The sequence below is a fragment of the Candidozyma duobushaemuli genome, assembly GCF_002926085.2.
Source record: "Candidozyma duobushaemuli strain B09383 chromosome Unknown F_B09383, whole genome shotgun sequence".
Classification (NCBI taxonomy): Eukaryota; Fungi; Ascomycota; class Pichiomycetes; order Serinales; family Metschnikowiaceae; genus Candidozyma; species Candidozyma duobushaemuli.
This window is the reverse complement of record NW_020289899.1, coordinates 163,353-186,151: the sequence shown is the minus strand read 5'-3', so window position 1 is coordinate 186,151 and position 22,799 is coordinate 163,353. Positions and strand designations below refer to the sequence as shown.

The 22,799-nt window shown below is 48.1% G+C and overlaps 10 protein-coding genes across 10 annotated transcripts; 6 read left to right on the top strand and 4 right to left on the bottom strand. All coding sequences in view use genetic code 12, as the record gives it.

Moving 5' to 3' along the window:
* Nucleotides 1-32: 32 nt before the first annotated feature.
* CXQ87_004756 (uncharacterized protein) lies at nt 33-524 on the bottom strand (the record flags this gene model as incomplete). Its single annotated transcript, XM_025483192.1, has 1 exon — nt 33-524. One exon carries the CDS (start codon nt 522-524, stop codon nt 33-35), a length of 492 nt encoding a protein of 163 aa, XP_025337405.1.
* Nucleotides 525-1,583: 1,059 nt separating this feature from the next.
* Nucleotides 1,584-2,102, top strand: CXQ87_004755 (uncharacterized protein; the record flags this gene model as incomplete). Its single annotated transcript, XM_025483191.1, has 1 exon — nt 1,584-2,102. One exon carries the CDS (start codon nt 1,584-1,586, stop codon nt 2,100-2,102), a length of 519 nt encoding a protein of 172 aa, XP_025337404.1.
* A 54-nt stretch (nt 2,103-2,156) lies between these two features.
* Nucleotides 2,157-6,136, bottom strand: CXQ87_004754 (uncharacterized protein; the record flags this gene model as incomplete). Its single annotated transcript, XM_025483190.1, has 2 exons — nt 2,157-2,163; nt 2,199-6,136. The coding sequence occupies 2 exons, from the start codon at nt 6,134-6,136 to the stop codon at nt 2,157-2,159; spliced, it is 3,945 nt and encodes a 1,314-aa protein (XP_025337403.1).
* A 1,359-nt stretch (nt 6,137-7,495) lies between these two features.
* On the top strand, nt 7,496-8,963 carry CXQ87_004753 (uncharacterized protein; the record flags this gene model as incomplete). The annotated part of the gene is made up of 2 exons (XM_025483189.1): nt 7,496-7,536; nt 7,598-8,963. 2 exons carry the CDS (start codon nt 7,496-7,498, stop codon nt 8,961-8,963), a joined length of 1,407 nt encoding a protein of 468 aa, XP_025337402.1.
* Nucleotides 8,964-9,945: 982 nt separating this feature from the next.
* On the top strand, nt 9,946-12,504 carry CXQ87_004752 (uncharacterized protein; the record flags this gene model as incomplete). The annotated part of the gene is made up of 1 exon (XM_025483188.1): nt 9,946-12,504. The coding sequence occupies one exon, from the start codon at nt 9,946-9,948 to the stop codon at nt 12,502-12,504; it is 2,559 nt and encodes an 852-aa protein (XP_025337401.1).
* A 288-nt stretch (nt 12,505-12,792) lies between these two features.
* Nucleotides 12,793-15,375, top strand: ARG5,6 (bifunctional acetylglutamate kinase/N-acetyl-gamma-glutamyl-phosphate reductase; the record flags this gene model as incomplete). Its single annotated transcript, XM_025483187.1, has 1 exon — nt 12,793-15,375. One exon carries the CDS (start codon nt 12,793-12,795, stop codon nt 15,373-15,375), a length of 2,583 nt encoding a protein of 860 aa, XP_025337400.1.
* A 281-nt stretch (nt 15,376-15,656) lies between these two features.
* On the bottom strand, nt 15,657-16,265 carry MSO1 (Mso1p; the record flags this gene model as incomplete). Its single annotated transcript, XM_025483186.1, has 1 exon — nt 15,657-16,265. One exon carries the CDS (start codon nt 16,263-16,265, stop codon nt 15,657-15,659), a length of 609 nt encoding a protein of 202 aa, XP_025337399.1.
* Nucleotides 16,266-17,378: 1,113 nt separating this feature from the next.
* MSS116 (ATP-dependent RNA helicase) lies at nt 17,379-19,244 on the top strand (the record flags this gene model as incomplete). The annotated part of the gene is made up of 1 exon (XM_025483185.1): nt 17,379-19,244. One exon carries the CDS (start codon nt 17,379-17,381, stop codon nt 19,242-19,244), a length of 1,866 nt encoding a protein of 621 aa, XP_025337398.1.
* A 33-nt stretch (nt 19,245-19,277) lies between these two features.
* Nucleotides 19,278-20,777, bottom strand: CXQ87_004748 (uncharacterized protein; the record flags this gene model as incomplete). Its single annotated transcript, XM_025483184.1, has 1 exon — nt 19,278-20,777. One exon carries the CDS (start codon nt 20,775-20,777, stop codon nt 19,278-19,280), a length of 1,500 nt encoding a protein of 499 aa, XP_025337397.1.
* A 159-nt stretch (nt 20,778-20,936) lies between these two features.
* CXQ87_004747 (decapping nuclease) lies at nt 20,937-22,121 on the top strand (the record flags this gene model as incomplete). The annotated part of the gene is made up of 1 exon (XM_025483183.1): nt 20,937-22,121. One exon carries the CDS (start codon nt 20,937-20,939, stop codon nt 22,119-22,121), a length of 1,185 nt encoding a protein of 394 aa, XP_025337396.1.
* Nucleotides 22,122-22,799: the final 678 nt, after the last annotated feature.

Below are 22,799 nucleotides of genomic sequence, written 5' to 3'. Positions count from 1 at the left end.
CCTACACTGAATCTGTCATGAGCGTCATATTCCTACTCGTCGTCGTCGCCAAGCGCTTCAAAAGCATTGAAGGTATTAGTCTGTTTGTCGGCGATCGTGTCCCGAGGGTCCACGGCCTTGGACGAGCCCAAGTTCTTGTTGTTGGGTTTCACCTTCACCGCCGTGTCCTTCAACAGCTCTCTGAACTTGTCTCTCTCGTCAGTAGCATCGTCACCAAACGACTTCTTAGGCTTGGTGTAAGTGGCCCATCCGTCCTCATCCACAACCTCGGCGGCCTTCTTACGCAAGTTGGGCTTAGGCTGACCCAGTCTCAGCAATCTTCTTCTGTTCAAGTGGTTGTAAGAACGTTCGTTTCCGCGTTCGTCAATGTAAGTGTCACCGTTAGTCTGTCTGGCTCTCTTCTCGGCGGCAAAGTGTTCTCTCACCAGCTCCACCAAGTCGTTGAAAGCCTCCAAGATCTCCGGCTTGGGCGTGTATGCGAGCTCCTTGGCTTCGAGCATCTGCTCCTCTGAGTACTTGGCCATGATGGATGTGTTGTAGTTGACTGTGGAGAAAATTTTTGCGCGGATAGAACGAGCATAGTCGGGTTAGGGACCAGTGGGTGGAGGGGTCGAGAGAGGTGGATTTTTAAAATTGGGTCAATTGGAGAGTTTGAAATTGTAGGTTTGAGTTGTCAATTGAAGGGTGGCGGGAGGTCTAGGGTGGGGTCGTCTGGTTCACTCGTGTGAGCATAAGAGGGGGGTGTATATGATTGATGGATGGGGGAGAGTAGATGGTGTAGATGGTGTAGAAAACGGAATTGAGCGTGGTTAGCTTGATTTGAGTGAAATGGGAAAGTTTCGTTGATGTGGTTTGGAAGTTGGAGTGTGGTGATTATGGTGTATGACCGAGGGTGGTTCACAAAGATCAGTAATAGCGAGCCGTTGGGATCTAGGGGAAGTGAGTGATTCAGAGAGTGTGGTTACTGATTTTATTCACTAGACTGACTATGGTTTTGTGTTTGCATTTTTGGAGTTCCAGGGGGTTTTGTCAACATCGGGTGTTTCCGAGGACTGGTTGCGAAATATCTACCAAGGTAGGTAAGGTGAGTATGCCCACCTCTTATAAAACTTGACAAATGATAATAATTGATCTATTCGATAGCTATTACACACATTGATGCATGGATTAGGATCCCGTCAATATGGAAACAGCACAAGCTTCAATAAAGCTGACAGGTTTCTGACGGTTCCATGAGTGGCCTATCTATCGGATTTCATACGGTTCATCATTGACGCCTGAGCATAGGCTAAAACTCAAAATACAGTTTTATGAAGTGCCTATCGGCTTGCACCTCTTCACTCTTGTCAAACCGCATTTTGCAACCACTGCACTTCTGGGCCATCGAGAGCGTCCTTGATAAACACCTTTGTTACATCTTTTGAATTGATCTGAATAACAGCCAGCTAGAATTCATTCTCTACAGCTTTAGTTTTGTTTCTTTGAATATATTTTTTTTGAACTGGCGAATTCACCTTCGAGGACCCACAACCTTACTACATCCCTGCGCACCTCATCGCCTGCATTCTCAGCTCATCACAACCATGCCTCTTGCTAAATCACTCAACAAAGTCAGTAAGAAGATCGCTGGGTCCTCGGCAACGCTTCATGCTAAAGGCAGAAAGTTCAAGCAGCTCGGTAGAGCCACCGAGAGAGAAGCCAAGATCAAGGCCAAGAAGCAGAGACACATGGAGCAGAAGAACCACGAGCTTCTCTTCTATTTGCATATCCAAGAGAGCATCAAGGAGAATCCTCAAGAAACTTTTGATTTGCACGAGATTAGGGAAATCGTCAGACAGTGGGTTATTCGTGACGACGAAGAACTTGCAGAGATCGACAAGAACAGAAGACCCGGTAGACCATTGACCAGCAGGCAGCAGCTTCTTAAGGAGAAGAGAAAACACGATGAACACGTTTTCGAAACAGGCCTTCGTACGCCTGATCTTAGAGATAAGGACACTGTGGTGAATGTCAAGAACTGGAACGGAAACGCCGGTGCCAGTACTGCCTGGAAGTTTACCTTGATCACCAAGAACGCAGGCGACGACGAGATGACTAACTAATGTATTCTAACTATAGACTAACGGCTCCAGAACAATCTCTTCCAGAGAGTTGTTTTACCGGCTGGCTCCTCTTGCACGGCATGGTTCTTCTCGTACTCGTCAACGTCAGACTGTTCCATCACTCCGATGTTCTCGCTCGGTGGGAACGCCAACTGGGGTGATGTACCATGCTCAACGTCGTCTAACCAGACATGGAGGCCCAACATAACGACGAACACCATACCGGTGGTGGTGAAGATGGTACGGATCAATTTCCACACCTTGGCACCCTTGGCTGCTAATGGCCTGCTCACAACAACGAGACGGTCATTGTCGCCTCCACCAATCACTCTCCAGTTCTTCTTCTGAAGCTTGTTGATCCTCTTGGACACCTTCTCAAGCACGGATGGGGAAACTCTATTCAAGACAGTGACCATCTCTTCAGGAACATGTTTCGCTCCAAGAGGATTCTCGCGAGAATAGATTGTGTCGCCCGTGGGCGTTACCACAAGGTATTCCATGGCAACGCCCTTTGCGTTTTGCATGGGGTTAAAGAAGTTTTTAGACTCCAAGGTACGGTTGCTCAGGCACTTGCTTTTGCTCCACTCGTAGGCATTTTGTTCACGGAACTTGTTCTCCTCGTTGATGTCCTTGGCTTCCTTTGACGACTTGAGGAAATTTTCCAATGATTCCTTATCGATGGGCTTCGTCGACTTGGACTTGTTGGTGTAAGTATCTCTGATCTTTTGGGCCGTCAAAGAGTTGATAGCAGCGTATTCCTCAGGGTTTTCTTTCTTCAAGTTACTTTCCTCTTGACTCATAGCTGAGGCAAGGGCGTCACGGATAGACGCCTCAACCTTGGGATTGTCCACACCAACATCAGCTGCAGAAGTGTTGCTGTTGAGCAAAGCCAAAACCTCATTTGCATCATTGTACTTGATGGTTTTCTTTGGCTTGGACGAGGTTGTCTTCTCGAGAAAATCAGACATGATGAACTTGTTTCCAGTGGCTTCTGCAGAAGCAATCTTGTTCTTCATGTTGTCAAACACCTTTCTGCTGATCAAGACCGTATCCAAAGCAAAAGTCAGGCCGCCATTGTGTTTCAAGAGCATCCTGATGTTTCTTTGGAGTTTTCCAAGGGTCAAGCGTCTTTCAGGGTCTTCTTCGGAGTTCACCATCTTGTCCAACTCTCTGTGCACTTGATAGGCCGTATGATCGCCAAAATTGGAACCGAGATTAGCTTTCAATTGCTCAAGCTCCTCTGCGTACTCTTCAAGCAAGACATCATCTGGAATCTGCTTGTATGACGAAACCTCGACACTGGACAATTTGGTGGCAGGTTTAGACTTCGAAGTTATTTTAGCTTCGAAGTTGTCAAAAACTTTTTGTGAATAGATAATGGTGTCCAAGATTGCAGTGTTTCCACCATTCCATGCCAAAAGTTTCTTCAATTTGGCGTGGAGCTTGATGAACGAGACCAAGTTGTCTGTGTTGATTTTCAGCGAGGCCAAATTAGCTCCATTGTAGACCTCCTTGGTCCTCCTTTCCATCAAGTCGAGCACTTCAGTGGCAGAAGCATCTTTATAGGGCTTCTGAAGCTCATCTCTGAATAATGAAAGGTGCTCAACAAAATCATGCAAGCCTAACTTCTCTGGGATTTGAACGTAAGGACCAGGTGCGTATAAAGTGTTCTCTGAAGTGGCCGCTTTCTCAGCATCCTGCTGGGCTTTCTTTTCGGCAAGCTTAGCTTCAAGCTTGTCCAATGCAGATTGAGAGTTGATCACCGCATCCAAGATCTCAGTGTTGCCATTGTTGATAGCAAATAGTCTCTTCAAGCGACCACCCATCTTCATGAAAACAGCCCAGTTGGATTTAGACATTCTAGATGCTGGGTTCAGATTCTCGAGGTTCTGCGAGAATTCAGTACACCTACGGTCAACCAAACCGACAATCTCATCTGGAGTGCTGTTTTTGAATGACTTTTTGAGTTCATCATTCCTCAAGATCTCGAGTTCCTTCACGAAGCTGTGGATCTTGAGCTCTTCAGGGATCTGTTGGTAGCCCTTCTCAGCAGGTGCAGCTGAACCTTCTGCAAGTTCGTCTAAGAAATCGGTCTTTGCATTATTAGGCTCGATATTAGCGGCCAAGAGCTCATTAAGCTGACCATACAATCCAGCGTTTTTTAACGTCACAGCAGAGCCAGCAGAATGCTCATTTCTAGAGATAGCATGAGCTATGGCGCTATTGATGTACTTCAAAAGCTTCGGGAAGCCAATGTCAGCATACTTGAAGTTCCGCAAGTCCTTTTGCTTGAAGTCTGCAAGCTCTTTCTTGAAGTCACTGAGACATTTGCCCAGGATCTGCATGACATCAATGCTGACGACCTTTGGCTTGATTTCTTCGAGAGCTGCAATTTCGCCCTTAAGATTAACAACGGTTAAAGATTCGTCTGGGTAGGAAGTTCCTGTGAAAAGGACATGACGCTGCCATGCAACAATCCACTGTGGGTTCAGCAAAAGCTTTTCGAAGATTATAAAGCCTGTGTTAGAAAGTCGAGTGAAGGACACAAGAGCTTCATGGACCTTAGCAGCATCCTCCAAGATCAATGGGCTTGATTTCTCTGCCAATTTATCAATCGCATCCGTCAATTGTTCCAAAGAGACGGCTCTGAGCAGCTCAAACTGAGGCGCCACAGCACGAATGATATGGAAGTTAGAAGTGATACCCAAGATTGTGGCAAGGGAAAAGTCGTAATTTTCGAAAAAGTTTTGCAGCACTAAGTAAGTCGTAACAGGGCTGGCGTCTTTCGTGATAAGAGTCTTCTCGAACTTGGGGTCCTTAAATGCGTCAATTGTAAGTACGCCCCCGCATACTAAGGGCAAGTACGTTTCAATAAAGCTTTCCAAAAGTGCCTTTTCAGTGGAGGTGTAGACGCTTTTCTCGGTCTCGGCAGAAACGGCTGCAAAAGTAAAGTCTGTCTCGCGGAGTCCCACATTAGCAAACACAATGTTCAAGATGTTTCTGCTTGAGTTGCTTATCAAATCGCTGAGCTTCTCGACTTCAGCACTACCAGCTCTGATAGCTTCCTGGAGATCAGCGCTTCTTGGGTTCTTCGCAAGCTTGAGCAATGCTTTAGGAGACACGTCCTTCTTCGAAAGATCCAACAAAATCAGCTTCAAGTGTTTGTAGCGAGAAACGTAGATCAAGACACGGAAGAAATCAGCATCGTAGTTATGAGCCGCTCCGTTGACCTCTAGAAAACGGGAGAACTCGGTAACCAAGACGCCAATCTTGTCGACTATAGGCTGCACCGAAGCAAGCGTATTGAAATCGTACTCTTTCGTCAAAACACTCAATTCCGGAAGGAAATTGCCAATGCCGCTACTCCACAAAGCCGTTTGCACTGATTCTTTTGGAGGGTTCTTCAAGAGGGAGTGCACGGAGGTAGTCAAACTCCGGGAAGTAGAAGGGGCATCTGAAAGCAATGATAAGAACTCGTCAACCATTTCATCCAAGGTCCGGACATTGGCGCCTGCAGCAAGTTCCAAATGGCCCTTGCGGTACAAGCCACGGAAGATGTAGAGCACATTGGAGATCTCCACAGATGTGAGGGTGGAGATGTCAGGGATGGTGTTGGCATAGGAGAGCCTGATAAACGACTCAAGGATTTCCAATTCCTTATGGTACTGCGCCACAAACGCCCATGTAGCGGGAGTTCCACTGGTATCCTCAGCCCGACCACCCTTCTTGCTCAATATCTTATCTACCACTTGAGGGTCATACTTTCCGTTAATTGGAGAGTTTTGATCCAAAACGGTTGGGAATGGAGGCACCAGGGGGTTTTCCGGAGCCGACTTTCGACGTAAAGTGATCAAATCGATCTCAAAGTCTTCAGTTCCGCTGGAGAAGGTGGCATATCCGTGGTTCGGAGATGCTGAAAGATACGGGTACGCGGTCCGGGCGCAATGGAGACCGGAAAGCTTGGTGGCAAAAGGTCGGAAACCTTGTGCACGTAACGCTCTAGCACCAGATCTTCGAATGGAACTCTTGAGCATGCTATGGAAAAAGGAGAATAAAACTGTGGATGATGTAGGTTATCGGATTCAGGGAGTAGGCGCGATAAGGGATAGCACGTGCTGCATCACGTGCCAAGCGTGATACACCAGGTGCGTGGAGACTAGATGTACGGGCGTTTAAATCAGAAGCAGGGTGCACCGGTCTCGGACTGTGGTGTACGGATGTTTCAAGCAACCCTTCGGAGTCCACGGATGGGCCGAAAAGTCGAGGGCTACGAGTATTTCGAATTGTTTTTGTGTTGTATACAAAAAGATCTAGCGATTTGGCCCTCCGAAGTTTGCCGAGCCTCGATGACCATAGAACATATTAATATTCTCGGCTTGTTACCGGGCATTGCTCGATGTCTTCGTATCACGCGATAAAGCGCAATTTGTGACGGTGCATGCACAACCCGCATGACTATCGGTGCAGTAATACATGTCTCGCTAATGCCGCCAAGATGTGACTCCGACTAGCGCTAACAACTGTTAGCGCAGTCAGGAAGCCCTAATGGTGCCCTGCTTGTCGCATAAGCGCTATGCTGAAAAACTTATGTGTTGAATAACCGAAGGGAATGTTTAAGCGGGTCATGCAGCAACGCCCGCCTGTCATGGCGTTCTCCTCCTAGATGCCGTCAACATTCTGGGAAGAACACAGCCGTGGGAATGGAGGCATGCAAATTTGACGGAGAGGAATGAAAGGTGATTTGAAACGCCTCGCAGGACGAGAAGAAACGCATTACGAGAGTGAGGCGGACCGAGGCATATGAGGTGGGAAAAATTAAAGAGGAATACGAGAATTGCTCAAACCGGGCTGGACCATAGGGTCCGGAAACAGGCCGACGCAGCCGAACAAGCCACATTGGACCACATAGACCCAACAGGGCAAGCCGAAAAAAAAAGGCGTGATTGACCGAAAATACTTCATACCCAGACCACGATAATTTCCTGTAAGATCATGTTGGCTAATCGCTTGTTAATCATGGATCGGAGGTGGCCTCGGAAGCTGATTCCTATTTTCTTTCGCTTTGTACCTGATCTCGGAGAAATAAATCGGACGATCTGCACGGCGAGATGCCCTAGTTGCAAAAATAGCGCCGCACTAGCCCTAGGATTATTGGGCAATTTGTAGCAGCCCTAGGTGGAAAATAAAAGTGCCTATGCTGGATCCGCCTGCGGTGCTTCTATGCATTGCGCGTGGAAATAAAAAATTGCTTTTTTCACCGCACCGTTTTTTTTTTTTGCCTGCTGCCTCCGCATGCATGCAGGTCTCGCGTCACTCTCAAGCCCATATCAACCCTGCCTTTCCTACAAGAAACACTCGAGTCTTTTTAGACGCACTTTTCTAGCGAGTTCACTATGAACCAGGCCCTGCCCCCACGCTGCCCCGCCAGTGTGGCGTCCTCAGCCCCTCCCCCACGCCGTCGGCCTCCCTGCCCCCGTTGTCCCCACAACCCCCAGACTTCAGCCATCATCCTTGGATGAATTGCTCGACGACTGTTTCCAGCTTTCCATCGGCCAAAACCACTCCCTATGCGATTCTCGGATCCGCTACGCATCCAGCTTCGACAAGTACTTGACTTCGCTTCATTGCCATGAGAACTTGGCTTTCCTTATGGAGATCTTTAAGTATGAGTACTTCTACGGCAAGATCTTCCCTGAGAACCTTTCACAGTCCCGCTGCCAGGTGGGCCAGACTTCGTCCTCGGCAGCCACTTCGTCATCGTTTTTAAACCGCAGCCTACCGTCGGCCATCGATACGCTTCCGTTTCCTACAAAGCAGATGCGGAGAAAGAGCAGAAGGAGCTCCACTCGGAGCACAGCTTCGCTGATATCTGAATTGCCCTCGGAAGGCAGCGGGTTTGATTTTGGCTTTGACGAGCATCTCCCCACGGAAAATGTCTGGGACAAGCTCAAGGACCAGCACGTGGACAGCACAGACCTGGAGCCCGAGCTGGACTTAGACTCTGAAATCGACAGCAACACTCTACTTCTTGATCAGTGGGACTACATTATGGCTACTTTTGTCAGAAGAGATTCGCCGCAGCAGCTTAATTTGGCTAACCTGACGGTGAAAGAGCTCCTAGAGAAAGACACTCAGGATGTCATTCATAACCCAGCCGTGTTGCTCGAAGCACGCCAGGAAATTATCCAGCTCCTCAGAGAAAACGTCTACGGCCTGTTTCTTTCTCAGCAAAAATCCATATCCAGCTCCAGAGCTACTTCCGCATCGGTATCTCGCGCCCACAGCAGACACCAGAGTCCTCCCGCAGACGAGCCAAGCTTCTTCTGCAACTCTTCTAGCTGTTGTCAAAATAACCGTCTTCTTTCACCCGGCTCTACAGCAGCAGTGTCCCTTGGCAATGGCTCAGCAGGATCGAAAAGCCTGAAGTGCCATTCACCATCTCATTTACAGCACCCACGTGCGTTGAAGAAGACCATCCTGCCAACCAGTCCCTTGGCGGAGCCTCGCAAATCCATCTCCGACCTCAGCCACGAAGTGGTGTCGCCTGTGCCCGTTGTGAAACGCAAAACCCCAAAGTTCTTCCCTCACATTGGCAGCAGCACGCCCTCCGACTCCAGTGGTTCGGACTTCTCTATTTCCAGCATAATCTCGCATTTCAAATCCACAAACCCCGGCACTCCTGCCAACTCACGGAGTATCAACACTTCGCATCCGCAAACGACGTCAGCACTTTCTTCTGGGCTTACACTGCCTGTTATTAGTGAGGCTGACCAGTTGCGGCCATCTTCCACGCTGGAAGCAATCACGCAGACCCAGAGCCATAGCCATCGTTTGGGCAAGCTCTGGAAACGCCGCAAGTGAGTCCAGCACCAGCATCCATGTTTGATTTTGCAGCCATCATTCGCTCACGGCAGCATGATTTATAGACCAACGCCTGAACATGGCAGAGACTTGTAGACAGTAGGCGACGACCAGGAACGGATGGAAAAAGAAAATGAGCTTTTGGAGGTTTAGTATCGGAATTTCTCTTCTATCCATGCCACTGATAAGCGGGAAATAACCGTCGGGACTAAGCCCCAAAGCCGATTTTGCGGTTTAGACTGAGCATATCGAGACTTTTGGCGTTATCATTAAAAACAGATCGTTTTGAATATATATCAAGAGTGTAGGCGAAAATAAATTCGGTGCTCATACTAGGTGGGCCATCAGCCTATGCTACTACATACACCACAGCTCCACCCGTCAATACATTCCACAATCGTCCGAACCACTTTTTTTTTTTTTTTTTCCCCAAATCCCCTCAATCCCCAAAACCCTCTATCCATCCAAATCCCCAATTGGCCTTTTGTACGACCATCGCTTGCTCACCTTGCCATGTGCCACAGTGTCTCACTTCCCCAGGCTCAGCTGTTAGATACATGCCAGCATCTGCACCAGCTTTTGCAGCCAGCCAGCCACACAAATGATGATTTGGCCTGGCCACAAAACCAACTTTCAAACATTGATCATTAAAAAAATATCCAGTGTTTTACTACAGTAACATTTAAGACAACTGAAAACAGAATGGAAATCATCGTCCTCCTCGACTTCCCCTTCGGGAGGACATTACTGTCTCACGTCACTGCGGCAGTGCCATTGTCTACCCTGCCTACCTTATCTGGCTCTCTTCATCGCAAAATAAAAATCACACATTTCTGCAATTTCCCTTTCCAACTATAACCCTAGGCTTCGGCGTCTGCCTCACTGAAATTCCCAGCCTATAGCCACCCTGGGGCTCCCACCTCAGACATATAGATGCGCACGATTGCTCTTATCTTTCTCCACACACCTTATCGCTTTTTCCATGTCTGACGACGAAGACGGGCCTGGGTCACCTGCAGCAGACGATTTGACATACGGACTGCTTTTGCTCGGCCTGGGGAGAAAACTGGTCAATTTGGCCGAAAGAACCGCTCAGCTTCGACGCCGTAATCAGATGGTGGTTGCGAAAGTCCAGGAAACGAAAAGACGCCAGCAGGCCTTGGAGGCTCTTAATTCCGCCGAAATGCTTCTTCTGATGACGAGGGCCAGCGAACGGAGACTGCGCCATTTGGAGCTGGTCCGTGAAAAGGCCAGGATCCTGAGGCTGTTTCTCGAAAAGAGGAACAGCGATCTTCAGGATACGGAGGCATTGGCGTTGTGGGGTGACGCCGACGAGGAAGAGACGCTTGAAGTTCTGGATCCCCTGCTTTTGGTGATCTCACGGGCAGTCAGGCGCTACAAGCTCCGCAAGGCATTGAAGTCCAGACAGTGCCGGTTGTACTTTGACAAGATCCTCCGGTTTGAAGTGCTGTTTTCCGATGCCGTGTTGCTCTTGCGGCTGCCTGCCATTGGCTGCATTGAGAATCTTCTTCACTGTCTAGGATTGCCTGACCTGGGTGATGACAGCTACAAGTGGTTTCTCTACTCCATTGCGTTGATTGGTGACTTCCACGATTCCTTGGGCAGCTCATTCGACATGCACCCGGGCTTCAATGTCAATTTGAAGAAGGCATCGCCTACGTCTGTCCATCTCCCTATCATGCTTTATCACTTGGCGGTCCGTATGTTCTTCATGCTCAGACTGTTCTCCTACAAGGACATTCATCCATTTTCGTGCCGACGTCTCCAGTTTGCCCGCTACTGGCGCTTTTACCATTTTCTATTCGCTATTTATAGAGACAACCACAAGCATGCACTTCGGGAGATTGCAGACGAGGCCTTTTCGATCGCCAGCACTCAACATCGGATTCTAGAAGCATACGACCTTTTGCGGACTGGTGATGGTTCCAAGGACAGAATGCGCTTGTTCAAGTGTACAAGGGCGAATTTGGAGGCTCTCAAAACACCCCAGGAGCTCCCGTGGGCTCTGGTTGGTGTATCGTCGGAAAGCTTTTGCGAGGACTTGAATAGCGTCTCTGGATACTGCAAGTCGCTTAGAGAAAACGCTGGTAACTCGCTCATGTACGATGATAATTTTGCTACAGACACAGAGACGCCATGTGACGAGGCCCAAACGCTTCAGTTTGGTCCAGACGCTTTCACTGTTCCTCCTATGACGTCCATTTCCAACTGGCGTATTCAGTGGTTTGCAAAGTTCAAGAATGAGCTCATGTCCCTGCAGAACACAAATACTCCGGCGAACATTCGTACGGGTTTTGTGAGTTGTGACAGGGCTGGTGAGATCGTGGAACCCCAGGATGTGAAGAGATTTTTCTCTGAAGTTGACCAGGTTGAAGTCAGTGGGAACAATGTGACTTTTGAGAAAAAGGCCCACCGCTTGGTGGCCCGACTCAAGGGGTTGTTCTGCTTCTACTTTGAATTGTGCAAGCACATTGGCAAGGGAAGTCTTCTTCACCATGCTGAGATCAACTATCTAGAGTTGTGTGCATCTTATGAGCTTAAGGTGGAAAAGGAGTCTGACAGACTGGCCCAGAACTATGTGAAGCTTCTTTTGCTTCTTGTGCTTCAGCTTGTAGAGATTGCGGGCTTGAGTAATCCAGAGGCCACACAGCTTGCCGGATCGGTTGATGAACCTAATGACGATTTCCTTGTCCGTTCAAGAATGATGATTGAGGAATTGTTCATAGCAGCTCAGACGTCGTGGACGAACCTCTGCACTTTTCCAACTTCACAAGAGTTCTTCGTCTTTGAGAATGTCATGCAATTGGTGTCCAACGAATCATTCAGAAGGAGCTTGGGTAACGATTTCCCTCACCTTCGCTTCTCAGAATTCTACCACTTCTTATACGAATATGGTAGCCCGCTTTCCCGCGTTTTTGATCCGCTTCTGGTTGTGGCAGCTAAGGAAAGAGGGCTTGTCATTGATGGAGCATCCCGAAATGACAAGGCACGAAACTACTTCCACGAAGCATTCATGCGGTTCTTCTTTGCAGACCTCAGAACATCCAGCGACGAGAGAATGACGGGTTTGCGAAAATGCAAGCTATTTTTCCACTTTGACGACGAAATTCACACAATGCTTGACCAAGCCAGAGGCCTTGTCCTTGCACTGACACTTTCAACCGCTTTGGGCCTTTCACAAGGTGCTGCAAGCGAACTTCATAGATATCTTCAACATCACAATGGACCCACTGGGCTCGAGGTGCCGCATGCCATGACAGATTTCCAGATCTCCTACATTTCAACACAGCTTTGCAAGCTTGATGATGGCGAACCAAACATTATAGACGCTTTCACTGAGAGAATTCAGAAGGCAATGCTCAATGAGCACACGGAGACGATGCTCCGTAAGAACGTGAGGCACTTTACCAGCGATTTGTTGGGCCTCCAGAAACGTATCGGGACCTTCACCAGCTTATTTTACGAGCTCTACTATCCAGTATTGAACTGGATTCATGTCGACTTGGGACTTCCCAAGTGACCGTGCAGCGCTGGCGCTGACTTATTTTGAACTAATTTTGTACCTCACACTAATAAACCATTTCCTTTAAATTGCATCTTGTGTTTTTTCTTTGTTTAGTGTCTCTGCATCTTCCGCCTGACTCATCGTGCATCTCCAACTGATCTCTCACCGCGCTTAGCGCCCAGGTTACTCTAATTGGCCAAAGGGTGGGTAAAATTTATCTCTAGCCGAAAACCCGTGCACCACCATACTTTGGCTTTTTCCACATTGACCGGCTGAACTTCTTCACCACATTTTTTCTTTATCATGTTGCTACTTCGGCAGCCAGCTGTGGCGAGAAGAACGGCCCATATGGCCAAGTGCTTGACGCTGCTGGGGCTTCAGTCCCCTCGGCCTGCTGTGTATAAACAGCTTCCAAGTCAAGGAAGAAGCTTCCACCATTCTCCCATTCATGGATCCACCAGGTCCACTGTTATCCAATTGTTGAACAACATTGGCTCCAAGCGTGAGGTAGAACAGTACTTGAAGTACTTTACGTCCGTTTCGCTGCAGCAGTTTGCTGTTATCAAGGTTGGAGGTGCCATTATCACACAACAGCTTCCTGAGTTGGCGCTGTGTTTGGCATTCTTGTACCATGTTGGTTTGTTTCCAATTGTTTTGCATGGCACGGGGCCTCAGATCAACGAGCTTTTGGAGTTTGAGGGCGTCGAGCCAGAATATATTGATGGTATCCGTGTCACCAACCCCAAGACCATGGAGATTGTGAGAAAGTGCTTTTTGGAGCAGAACTTGAGACTTGTCACTGCTTTGGAAGAGATGGGCGTCCATGCTCGTCCAATCACAACTGGTGTGTTTGGTGCTGACTACTTGGATAAGGACAAGTACCAGTTGGTCGGTAAGATCGACGCTGTGAACAAGCTGCCTGTTGAGGCTGCCATTGACTCTGGTTACTTGCCCATTTTGACTTCCTTGGCCGAGACTCCCTCGGGCCAGTTGTTGAATGTTAACGCTGACGTGGCTGCTTCTGAATTGGCCAGACAATTCGAGCCATTGAAGATTGTGTACTTGAACGAAAAGGGTGGTCTTGTGAACGGTCAGACCAACGAGAAGATCTCTGCCATCAATTTGGACGAGGAGTACGATGACTTGATGAAACAACCATGGGTCAAGTACGGTACCAAGTTGAAGCTCAAGGAGATCCACGATTTGTTGGAGCACTTGCCCAGATCCTCCTCTGTGGCTATTATTGACGTGCACGACTTGCAGAAGGAATTGTTCACCGACTCTGGTGCTGGTACTTTGATCAGAAGAGGTTACAAGTTGATCAACAGAAACTCGTTGAGCGAGTTCTCCAACCCTGACTTGTTGCGTCAAGCTCTCTTGAGAGACCCTCTGGTCAAGTCGGGCAAGATCTCTGTGGCCTCTTACTTGAAGCATTTGGAGAACGTTCCATTCAGATCCTACGGCGACGGTCCTTTGGAAGTTTTGGCAATTGTCACTGAACAGCCTTCTGCCAGCGGTGAGGTTATTCCTAAGTTGGACAAGTTCTTGTCTTCCAGAACCGGCTGGCTCAACAACGTTACCGACAACATTTTCAACGCCATGAGAAAGGACTACACCTCATTGTACTGGGTGGTGAACGAGAATGACGCCAACTTGGCCTGGTACTTCTCCAAGTCTGACGGTTCTTTTGCTAAGAACGGTGAGCTTTTGTTCTGGTACGGCCTCGATACCGACCAGGCTGCTGAGCTCATCAGACAATTCGACGCACACAGAGTTGGTGCTGCCATTTCTTCTGAAAACGACTCCGTTTTCTCCTCTTCTGTGAAAACCCAGAAGAGATCCTTCCACACCAGCACAAGAAGAAGAGCACCCAACTCCACCACCAACCCAAACCCACCAAGAGTCAAGGGCACCAACACCAAGAGAGGTAAGGTTGCTCTTATTGGCGCTAGAGGTTACGTTGGTCAGAACTTGATTTCTCTCATTGACAAGCACCCCCAGTTGGACTTGGCTCTCGTTTCCTCCAGAGAATTGAACGGCCAGAAGCTTGTGGGCTACAACAAGGCCAACATTGTCTACTCCAACTTGCAGACCGAGGACATTTTAGAATTGGAGAAGAACAAGGAGATCGATGTGTGGGTGATGGCTCTTCCCAACGGTGTTTGTAAGCCATTTGTGGAGGCCTTGGAATCTGTTGAGGGTTCTACTTCCAAAATCATTGACTTGTCTGCTGACTACCGTTTCGACACCACCGGTGAGTGGGTATACGGTTTGCCTGAGTTGATCGACAGAAGCGAAATTGCCAATGCCAGAAAAATCTCCAACCCTGGCTGCTATGCTACTGCAGCTCAGGTTGCCATCAACCCATTGGTCAAGTACGCCTCTGGTACTCCCACCGTTTTTGGTGTTTCTGGATACTCTGGTGCCGGAACCAAGCCTTCCAAGAAGAACGACCTTACCTACCTCACTGACAACTTGGTGCCATACTCTTTGACCGACCACATCCACGAAAAAGAGGTGAGCAAGCAGCTTGGCCTTGACATTGCGTTCATTCCCCATGTGGCCCAATGGTTCCAAGGTATTTCAGCCACTGTTTCCATCCCCATCAAGCCTAAGTCCTTGACAGCAAGAGAAATCAGACAAATCTACCAGGAGCGTTTTATGGGCGAGCAGCTCATTGAGGTTTCTGGCGAGTCTCCAGTGGTGAAGGATATCAGCGGCAAGCACGGCGTTGTTGTTGGTGGTTTTGCTGTCAACTCTCAGGAAAACAGAGTTGTCATTGTGGCAACCATTGACAACTTGCTCAAGGGTGCTGCTACCCAGTGTTTGCAGAACATCAACTTGACCATGGGCTACGGCGAGTACGACGGCATCCCCACCAAATAGACATACGTGAGTACACGAAAGGAACTGAGGGAGTGTAGAAGTAGAGACTACGGCTGGAGCAGTGAGCAAAGCGTTTATTGACTTTTTGATTATTGTCTGCCTGAGTCAGTACTGAAGCAGCACTGTTTTTGATTAACGTACTTGGTTACCTTGTAACAGCTTGACATGCCATCGTAACCACAAATGGCATAGGCAGCAAAAATGGGGCTCTTCGAACGCTCCGTAAAATGGCGTCGACCGCTCCTTCTGTCCATTGGTGCCACAGATTCCTTACTTTGGGCCTACTCGTTGCCTCTGCCCCAGGTGGGCCTGGCAGAGGACCCGTTCATCATCTTCTCACGCAACCGTTGGCCTGCAGCGGTGCTTCTAGGGGTCGAGCCCGACGACTGGCTCCGTCCAGGAGCACTGGGGCTGCCCTGGCTTCCGGCAGAAGCCCTCAGTCTCTGGTACATGTCTTGCAACTTGGAGCTCAGCTTTCTTGTGTAGGCGGGCCTTTCGTCCGAGGAGGAGTAGCCACCCAGCGTTGGTCTGGGTCCCGTTTGGCTGGCGGTGGCGGGGTTTGTGGCGGTGTAGTTGGCGCTGTTGTTGGAGTAGTTTGTTGATGCCGAGGGGGTGGAGTTGTAGCTGGCACGCACAGGCTGGTACTTCAGCTGCTCCTGGTAGCTGCCTCTGTAAGGCTGAGCTCCGTTCTGGTTCTTGGTTCCTAGCCATTCCGGGTACCCCTGGCCCTGTTCATCAAAGAACTTGACAAAAGCATTGTGGATAAGAGTGTCGTCTTCTGTCAGGCCGTCTTTTTCTGTGTGCAGCGAGATGGCCATGGTGGAGAATTTCGAGTTGATCTTCGAAATGAAGGATTTGCCGGGAGCGGCATTGGGCTGGTACTGGCTCATGGTGCTGAGGATGGAGTAGTGAGTATGGAGTAGCAGCTTCTGGCATGAGTTCGCAGGGCGGTGCAGGGACTGCTTGTGTGACGTTTCGGGAGGAATGTTGTTCTGGGATTTTTTGAAGATTCCAGAGAGTTTGACATTTGGGTCATGAAGGAAATCTATGTTTTTGGCCTCTTATTCGTCAGTAAAAAGGGTATGTGGTGTGCTTGCCTTGATGTCTCACTCCAGCCATTTGCACCCGCATGGAGTGTCACATTTCGCTTCGATAATTTGTAAAGTAAAGCATGACGGAGTTCGGTTCTGCATGAGATATGAACTTGTTTGTCAACTGTGTCAATCTGGCTCAATGGATGTCACGGAGTGTCTCTGGTGATTGGCTAAATGCGCAAGAGCACTATGTCCCGACGAACCTCACAGCTGTCAGTTCAGTGAAATCAGATTCAGTTAAACTCGATCTTTTACTGATTATGCTGTTCAAACCCTCTAGGTCATCGGTATTGGCAGTCACACGGTAAAATTTGGTGAAGTAGTAGGGAAGTTGAACCATTAAGTATAGAGGTGCTCTGTTACTATATCTGTCGCTTGAATCTCTAGAATATGATTTTTACTTCATAGCCCGCTCTTTATAGAACTTCTTTTCACGCTTGAAGGGACACATGAGCAGTTGTCAATTATTTTCGTTGTTCAATTATTCCCAAAGTACCTAGCTGCTCACTTTGCAGCCAACAGTTTGCAGCCAACATGTAGATATCACCAACACCACCAAAAAATACAACTATCGTGAAAAAAGCGAAAAGCTCAAGCTAGCCTATGTTCTTTTTAAATAATCAAACATCGCTTTCGTTGCCCACCACCAACCGGCCCGCTCACCCCTCCTCTGTTATCGCTGCATCGCTATTCCTACACCATTCTCTACCTCATCGCCATCGAGCATCTCGCATACAAAGTCCACAACAAAGGACCCACCTGGCTTAAGGCAAACATCCAAAACCGGCCTATCTCTTTAATTCCAAAAAAACCATCTTCCGTCACCTCCCACTATCAACATCCCTGGGGAGTGTGTAGATCAAGCTCATCGGTGTGAAAAATTAGTTCCCAGATTCATTAACTACCACAATGCTCCTGCTCCACCGAAGCCTCTGTGCTTCTCTCCGGAGCCCGTTTATTGCTCCTGCCACTCGTGCATTGTCGGTGTCCATGGGCCGTTTCAAAAAGTACGAGATGATCAACAAAACGTACAGTGCGCCAGAGCTTCTCGAGTACAACGATAAGGATATAACCTTGGAGGACCTCGAGAAATTCCCGGCATTCCACAAGAAAATCGCTCATTCTTTCAAAAAACTCGGTTACTCGCTGCTTACGCCCGTCCAGTCCAAATCCATCATCCCCACCTTGTTGGAGGAGAAGGGTGTGGTCTGTAGAGCCAAGACCGGAACCGGTAAGACCATGGCTTTCGTCATTCCTACGCTTCAGACCGCCTTGGACTACCATTTCGAGTCCAAGGAAGGCATGGGCAAAATCCACACCTTGATCATTGCCCCAACTAGAGATTTGGCCATCCAGATCAAGGACGAGTATTTCAAGATCTTGAAGCAAGACAGAAGCTGGAGCAAGATCAACGTCAAGCTTTGCATTGGTGGAAGAAAAGATAGCATCAGGTATGCCCCTGGCGTTCTTGTTGCCACTCCAGGCCGTTTGGAAGCCGAATTGAGAAACCCTCGTGTGGCAGCCTTATTCTCCGACTTGAAGTACAGAGTGTACGACGAAGCCGATCGTTTGTTGGAGACTGGTTTTGAGGAGAGTTTGATGAATATCGACCGTATGCTTAGAGACGCCAGACATAAGGCATTGAACCGTTCGACCAAGATGAAGTCGGTGCTTTTTTCTGCTACCGTCGATGAAAGAGTGGAGGATTTTGCCAGAGCTACCATGGGCGACGAATATCGCTACATCAACTGTGTTCCCGAGAACGAGCCTGAGGCCCACGAGAACATCCACCAAACCTTGGTGAAGACGCACAATTCGTACGAGCTGATGGTTGCTGCTTTCAGCGACATTTTCAGAAACTTCTCCAGCAAGCCCGACTTCAAGGCCATCATGTTCTTGCCCACGAAGTACGGAACCGACTTTGCTTATGACATCTTGCGTCAGGCCAAGCGTTTCGGTCTCATTGAGAAAAAGAATGCTTCTTTATTGAGACTTCACGGTCAGATGACTCAGGGCCAAAGAGACAAGGCTACCGCCGAATTCAGAAGCTGTAAATCTGGCCTTTTGGTTGCAACTGATGTAGCTGCCAGAGGTATGGATTTCAAGAACGTCACCGACGTGATCCAGCTCTGTCCAAGCAGTGAGGTTGCTGATTACGTACACAAAGTTGGCAGAACTGCCAGAGCTGGCTCTAAGGGCAATGCCACGCTTTACTTGTCGCAGGCCGAGGTGCCTTATGCTAATGCTTTGAGCAAAAAATACGGTATCACTTTCGCTAACGAGGTTCGCTATGAGACCATGGATGAAGATGCTCCTGCTTTTGAGAAAATCGCTTTGGAAAAGGAGGATGTCGATGAGTACACTCGTGCCCATCTTGCCTACCTCTCTGGTGTCGTTGCAAAGTACCGTTTAAGATTGGACGATGTGATCAAAAGCGCTCACCACTTGTCCAAGGGTTTGTTGCAGGACGAGAACGCCAAGTTGTCGATCACAGCTACCACTTTCAAACAATTCCGTCTCAGAGACCCATATGAAGAGACCTTCGATGTTCCTGGAGGCATTCCTCACAGTCAGTTCAACGACCGTAGAGGCGGCAAGGGTTTCAAGAATAACAACAAAAGCTACAATCGTTTCGACAATCGCAGCAAACACAGAGGTTACGACGGCAATAGCTTCAGCAACCGCAACAGGTATGGCGACCGTGACCTGGACAGCATCTTTGACAAACGCAGAAATGACCGTCACTCGAAACGGACTTTCAATTCGAGATATTAGATAGACAACAATTCTTGTAAATAGTTATTCAGGTTATCTGGTAAGGGCCTTTTTAGAAGCCACTGTAAACTTTCTTTTTGGTCTGCGCTTTGGACGTCTAGGAGCTTCATCTCCCAAGTCAAACTCTCGTATTATGATGACGTAGACGAGAAGGACCAAGATGAGCAATGTGTCAACGATGATGATTTTCCGTTGAAACCCTAGATCTGAGACCAATGCCTTGTTTCTGCGAACTAGATCACCAAGGACATTGCGAAGAGCCTGCTCCTGTCTCTCTAGAAGACTATTCGATTGTTGATGCGTGAGCTCAAAGGAGCTCTGAAGGTGTTGAACTTGTGCGTTCACAGTATGGTTGAATTTCAGAAGCAAGTTATTGAGCTTGAGAGCATGACGTTTCTCTAGGTTTGTGAAGGCATCTGATAATAGCTTGCTCTGTTCCTCGACATATAGAAGCGAGAGACTGGCGTTTGATTCTAGAAGAGAGAGTCGCTTGACGATGTTCTTAAAAATGGACTCCTGTGTCGTTTTGGCCGTTGACGTGGACTCTGCAATGGAGGAGGTATTAGCAGGGATATTGCAATACTCGCCAGTGCCATTATTGATATCTTTCAAGAACTCGTTGAGTGCAAGATAAGGCGAAAGCGCTTTGCATCCCTCATCATCATCGGTATATTCAAACAAGACGTTAACTGAGGACGCTGCAGGCTCGGAGACCGGCTCCAGCTTTGGGCTATCCTTTTTGACCTCCTCCATCATTGTGGTTCCATGCACCCTGACCACCGATATAGGGCAGTAGAACTCATCTCCATAATGACTCAAAATATCGATCTTCAAGTACCGAGCCCAAATGAGCGGGTTCTCTATATCGAACACTTGAGTATCTCTGATATTCTGAGCTTCAATCTCGCCAAGCACCTGCCAGCTCGAGGAAGGGAATTGATCCGAGACAGAAAAACGGACCCTTTTGAACATGGAGCTGAAAAGCTCGAAATTAGCCATGACAATCGAGCTCACTAAGATATCCTGACAGAGCTCAATAACCACAAACTTGTTGGGAGTAGCACACTTATTCAAAAGGTACAGATCCTTCACTTCGCTCAATATTGCCAGTGCTCCTTTGGCATCGCTATTTGTTTTCATCACAGTAGCAGCACAATCTCCTGAAGCGTAGTTGAACTTGTCTTTGTACGTTTTGCCCTGGTCCTCGACATCCACATCAAGAAGCAGCAGCGACACAATATCCTCCTTTATGGTTTCTAAAGCATTGCCCATGCTTTGTGTAGACGACACTTTTGGCGGTTCCTCTTGGGCCTCTAGTTCTTTCTGTTTCTTCCATTCTTCAAACGAAAGGAAATGACAATCGTCGGAGTAGTTCCCGTGAGCGGAATCCTCAATATCAATAGCTAGTGACTCATTAAGTCCAGAAGGCTCTTCAACAGAAGCCGATTGATCTAGAGACTCTGATGTTCCTTGAGGTGGAGCCTCAGTATCAGCATAAGCAGCCACAATCCATAGTAGCCAGATCCAACGCATTCACAGATATCAGAAATGAATTCCAACTTCAGATTGACCAGATAAAGGGATACAAATTTTAAATGGGTATGCAATCAAGTTACTGGGGTAGTGGATCAAAGTGGTCCCTGATTATGTCCTGTTGATGTATGTGCGAACATCATCGCATAGAAACTACTCATGATCAAGACGTTCAAACTCGACACACGTGCCGATACATCGTCGCTCAAGTTTCCCAAAGAGCTTTTCCTGTATTCAAGGGATATCGACGGCCAATGGCAGACGGACGATACCGTGGCTAAGGAGGAGGCTCTCTCATACTACTACTTTCCAGATTCATACGTCGACAGAAACTTCAATCTCGGAGATGGCGTGAACAAATTTAAGAAGATTCCTGAAGAGCAGAATGTTGCTGATTTTGCCCCATTGCTCACGGCGATCAAGCAGCACGAGCAGCAGACCGGAAAGAAGACCAAAGTCGATATTATCACTTTCAGAGGCATAATGACCAAGCTCTTGACTCTTCCGTACGACACGAAAACACCCGTTCATTTATACGTCATCGGCTACGATGGTCAGCTTTTTATCAAGGCCGATACCGATTACGAGATCAAGCAGAGAGATGCAGAGAAGGAACAGCTAACTGCGTCTGATCCTGAAAAGGCAAAGTACAACGAGACATGCGAATACAGTGGATACAAGTTTGAGGCACTTGCGACATTGCCCAAACCATGGGCTCAGTGTTCACGTGCAATGATCGAAAAGCGTGGTAAGAAGGCGGTGAACAACTACGAGCAGTATATCAGTGTTGTTCGTTCAGGAATCGGCAAGGTGAAGACGCTTTTAGCTGGAGAAGTCGATTGTGTCTGGGACTACGTTCCAACCGAAGAGGACGGCAAAAATGAAACTGTCAAGCATTACGTGGAGTTGAAGACATCGGCAATGGTGGATCTGCCGCACAAAGCCGTGAACTTCGAACGCAAGCTTTTCAGAACATGGGCACAGTGCTTCTTGCTTGGCATTCCCAAGATAGTGTATGGATTCCGTGACCAGAAGCACCTTTTGAAAAACGTGGAAGTTTACAATACCGAAGAAATTCCTTTGTTGATCAAGAACAGTGAGTACCCAAGAGGAACGGTGCAGAAGTTCCACTGTGTTGATGCGCTCAAATGGTACGGTGCTGTATTGGAGTGGCTCACGCAAAGTGTGGATGCTAATGATGAGCTGAAGGCATACAAGATTATTTACGATCCGGGCTCGAGGACGTTTTCGTTGAATGAGTGTATGGGTGACGAGAACAAGAGGTTGAGAAACGGTGAGCTCTTGACGGAAGACTTCAAGGCGTGGAGAGAGCAGTTGAGATGAAGTTGATGGAGAAATTGAAGCAACAGGGTATATAAATGGCCGCTGGCCACTAGGTGGTCTTACATTAATGCATGAGTCTAATGGATGCGATATGGAAGTGTGCTTTAAGAAGGTTGTGTCACAAGGTATGAGATAGCTTAAGCGTGTTCGCCACTAAACACCTGCAAGGAACCTTATCAAGAAATAGAAATTCTTGTCTCAGCCTTCACCGCTCGGAGTCGGAAATACCCCATTCTTCACACACTAATGTTTCGGGAAAGTCCGAGCCCGAGAGCAAGGTTCCGTTTGCCATGCAAAAAATCTAAAACCTCTACGGAAAAGCCCGCTTGCCAAATACCTTAAACTCAAAACCCAGAAACCGGCGCTTTTTGTATCTTTGCTCAAATCTCTCCTGTCAGATCGATGCACCGAAAAAGCTTCAACCGGAAAAACTAGACACCAGCCAATATGAGATATTACAAATGAGGCAATCCAGACCCGCTGACAGATAGATACCGTCTCGCCGCACGCATCGATCTGGCCAATTTTCCACAAATTCCATCATCAATTTTTCATTTGCTTTCCAAGTCACGCCCGCCCGCGCAGCATATCGTTCGATGACGTGAAGCCGTTTTTTCTAGAGCCATGCGTTGAGCAAGTAGTACGTTTGCTGAGGCATCGCATAAAATCCAGAATCGT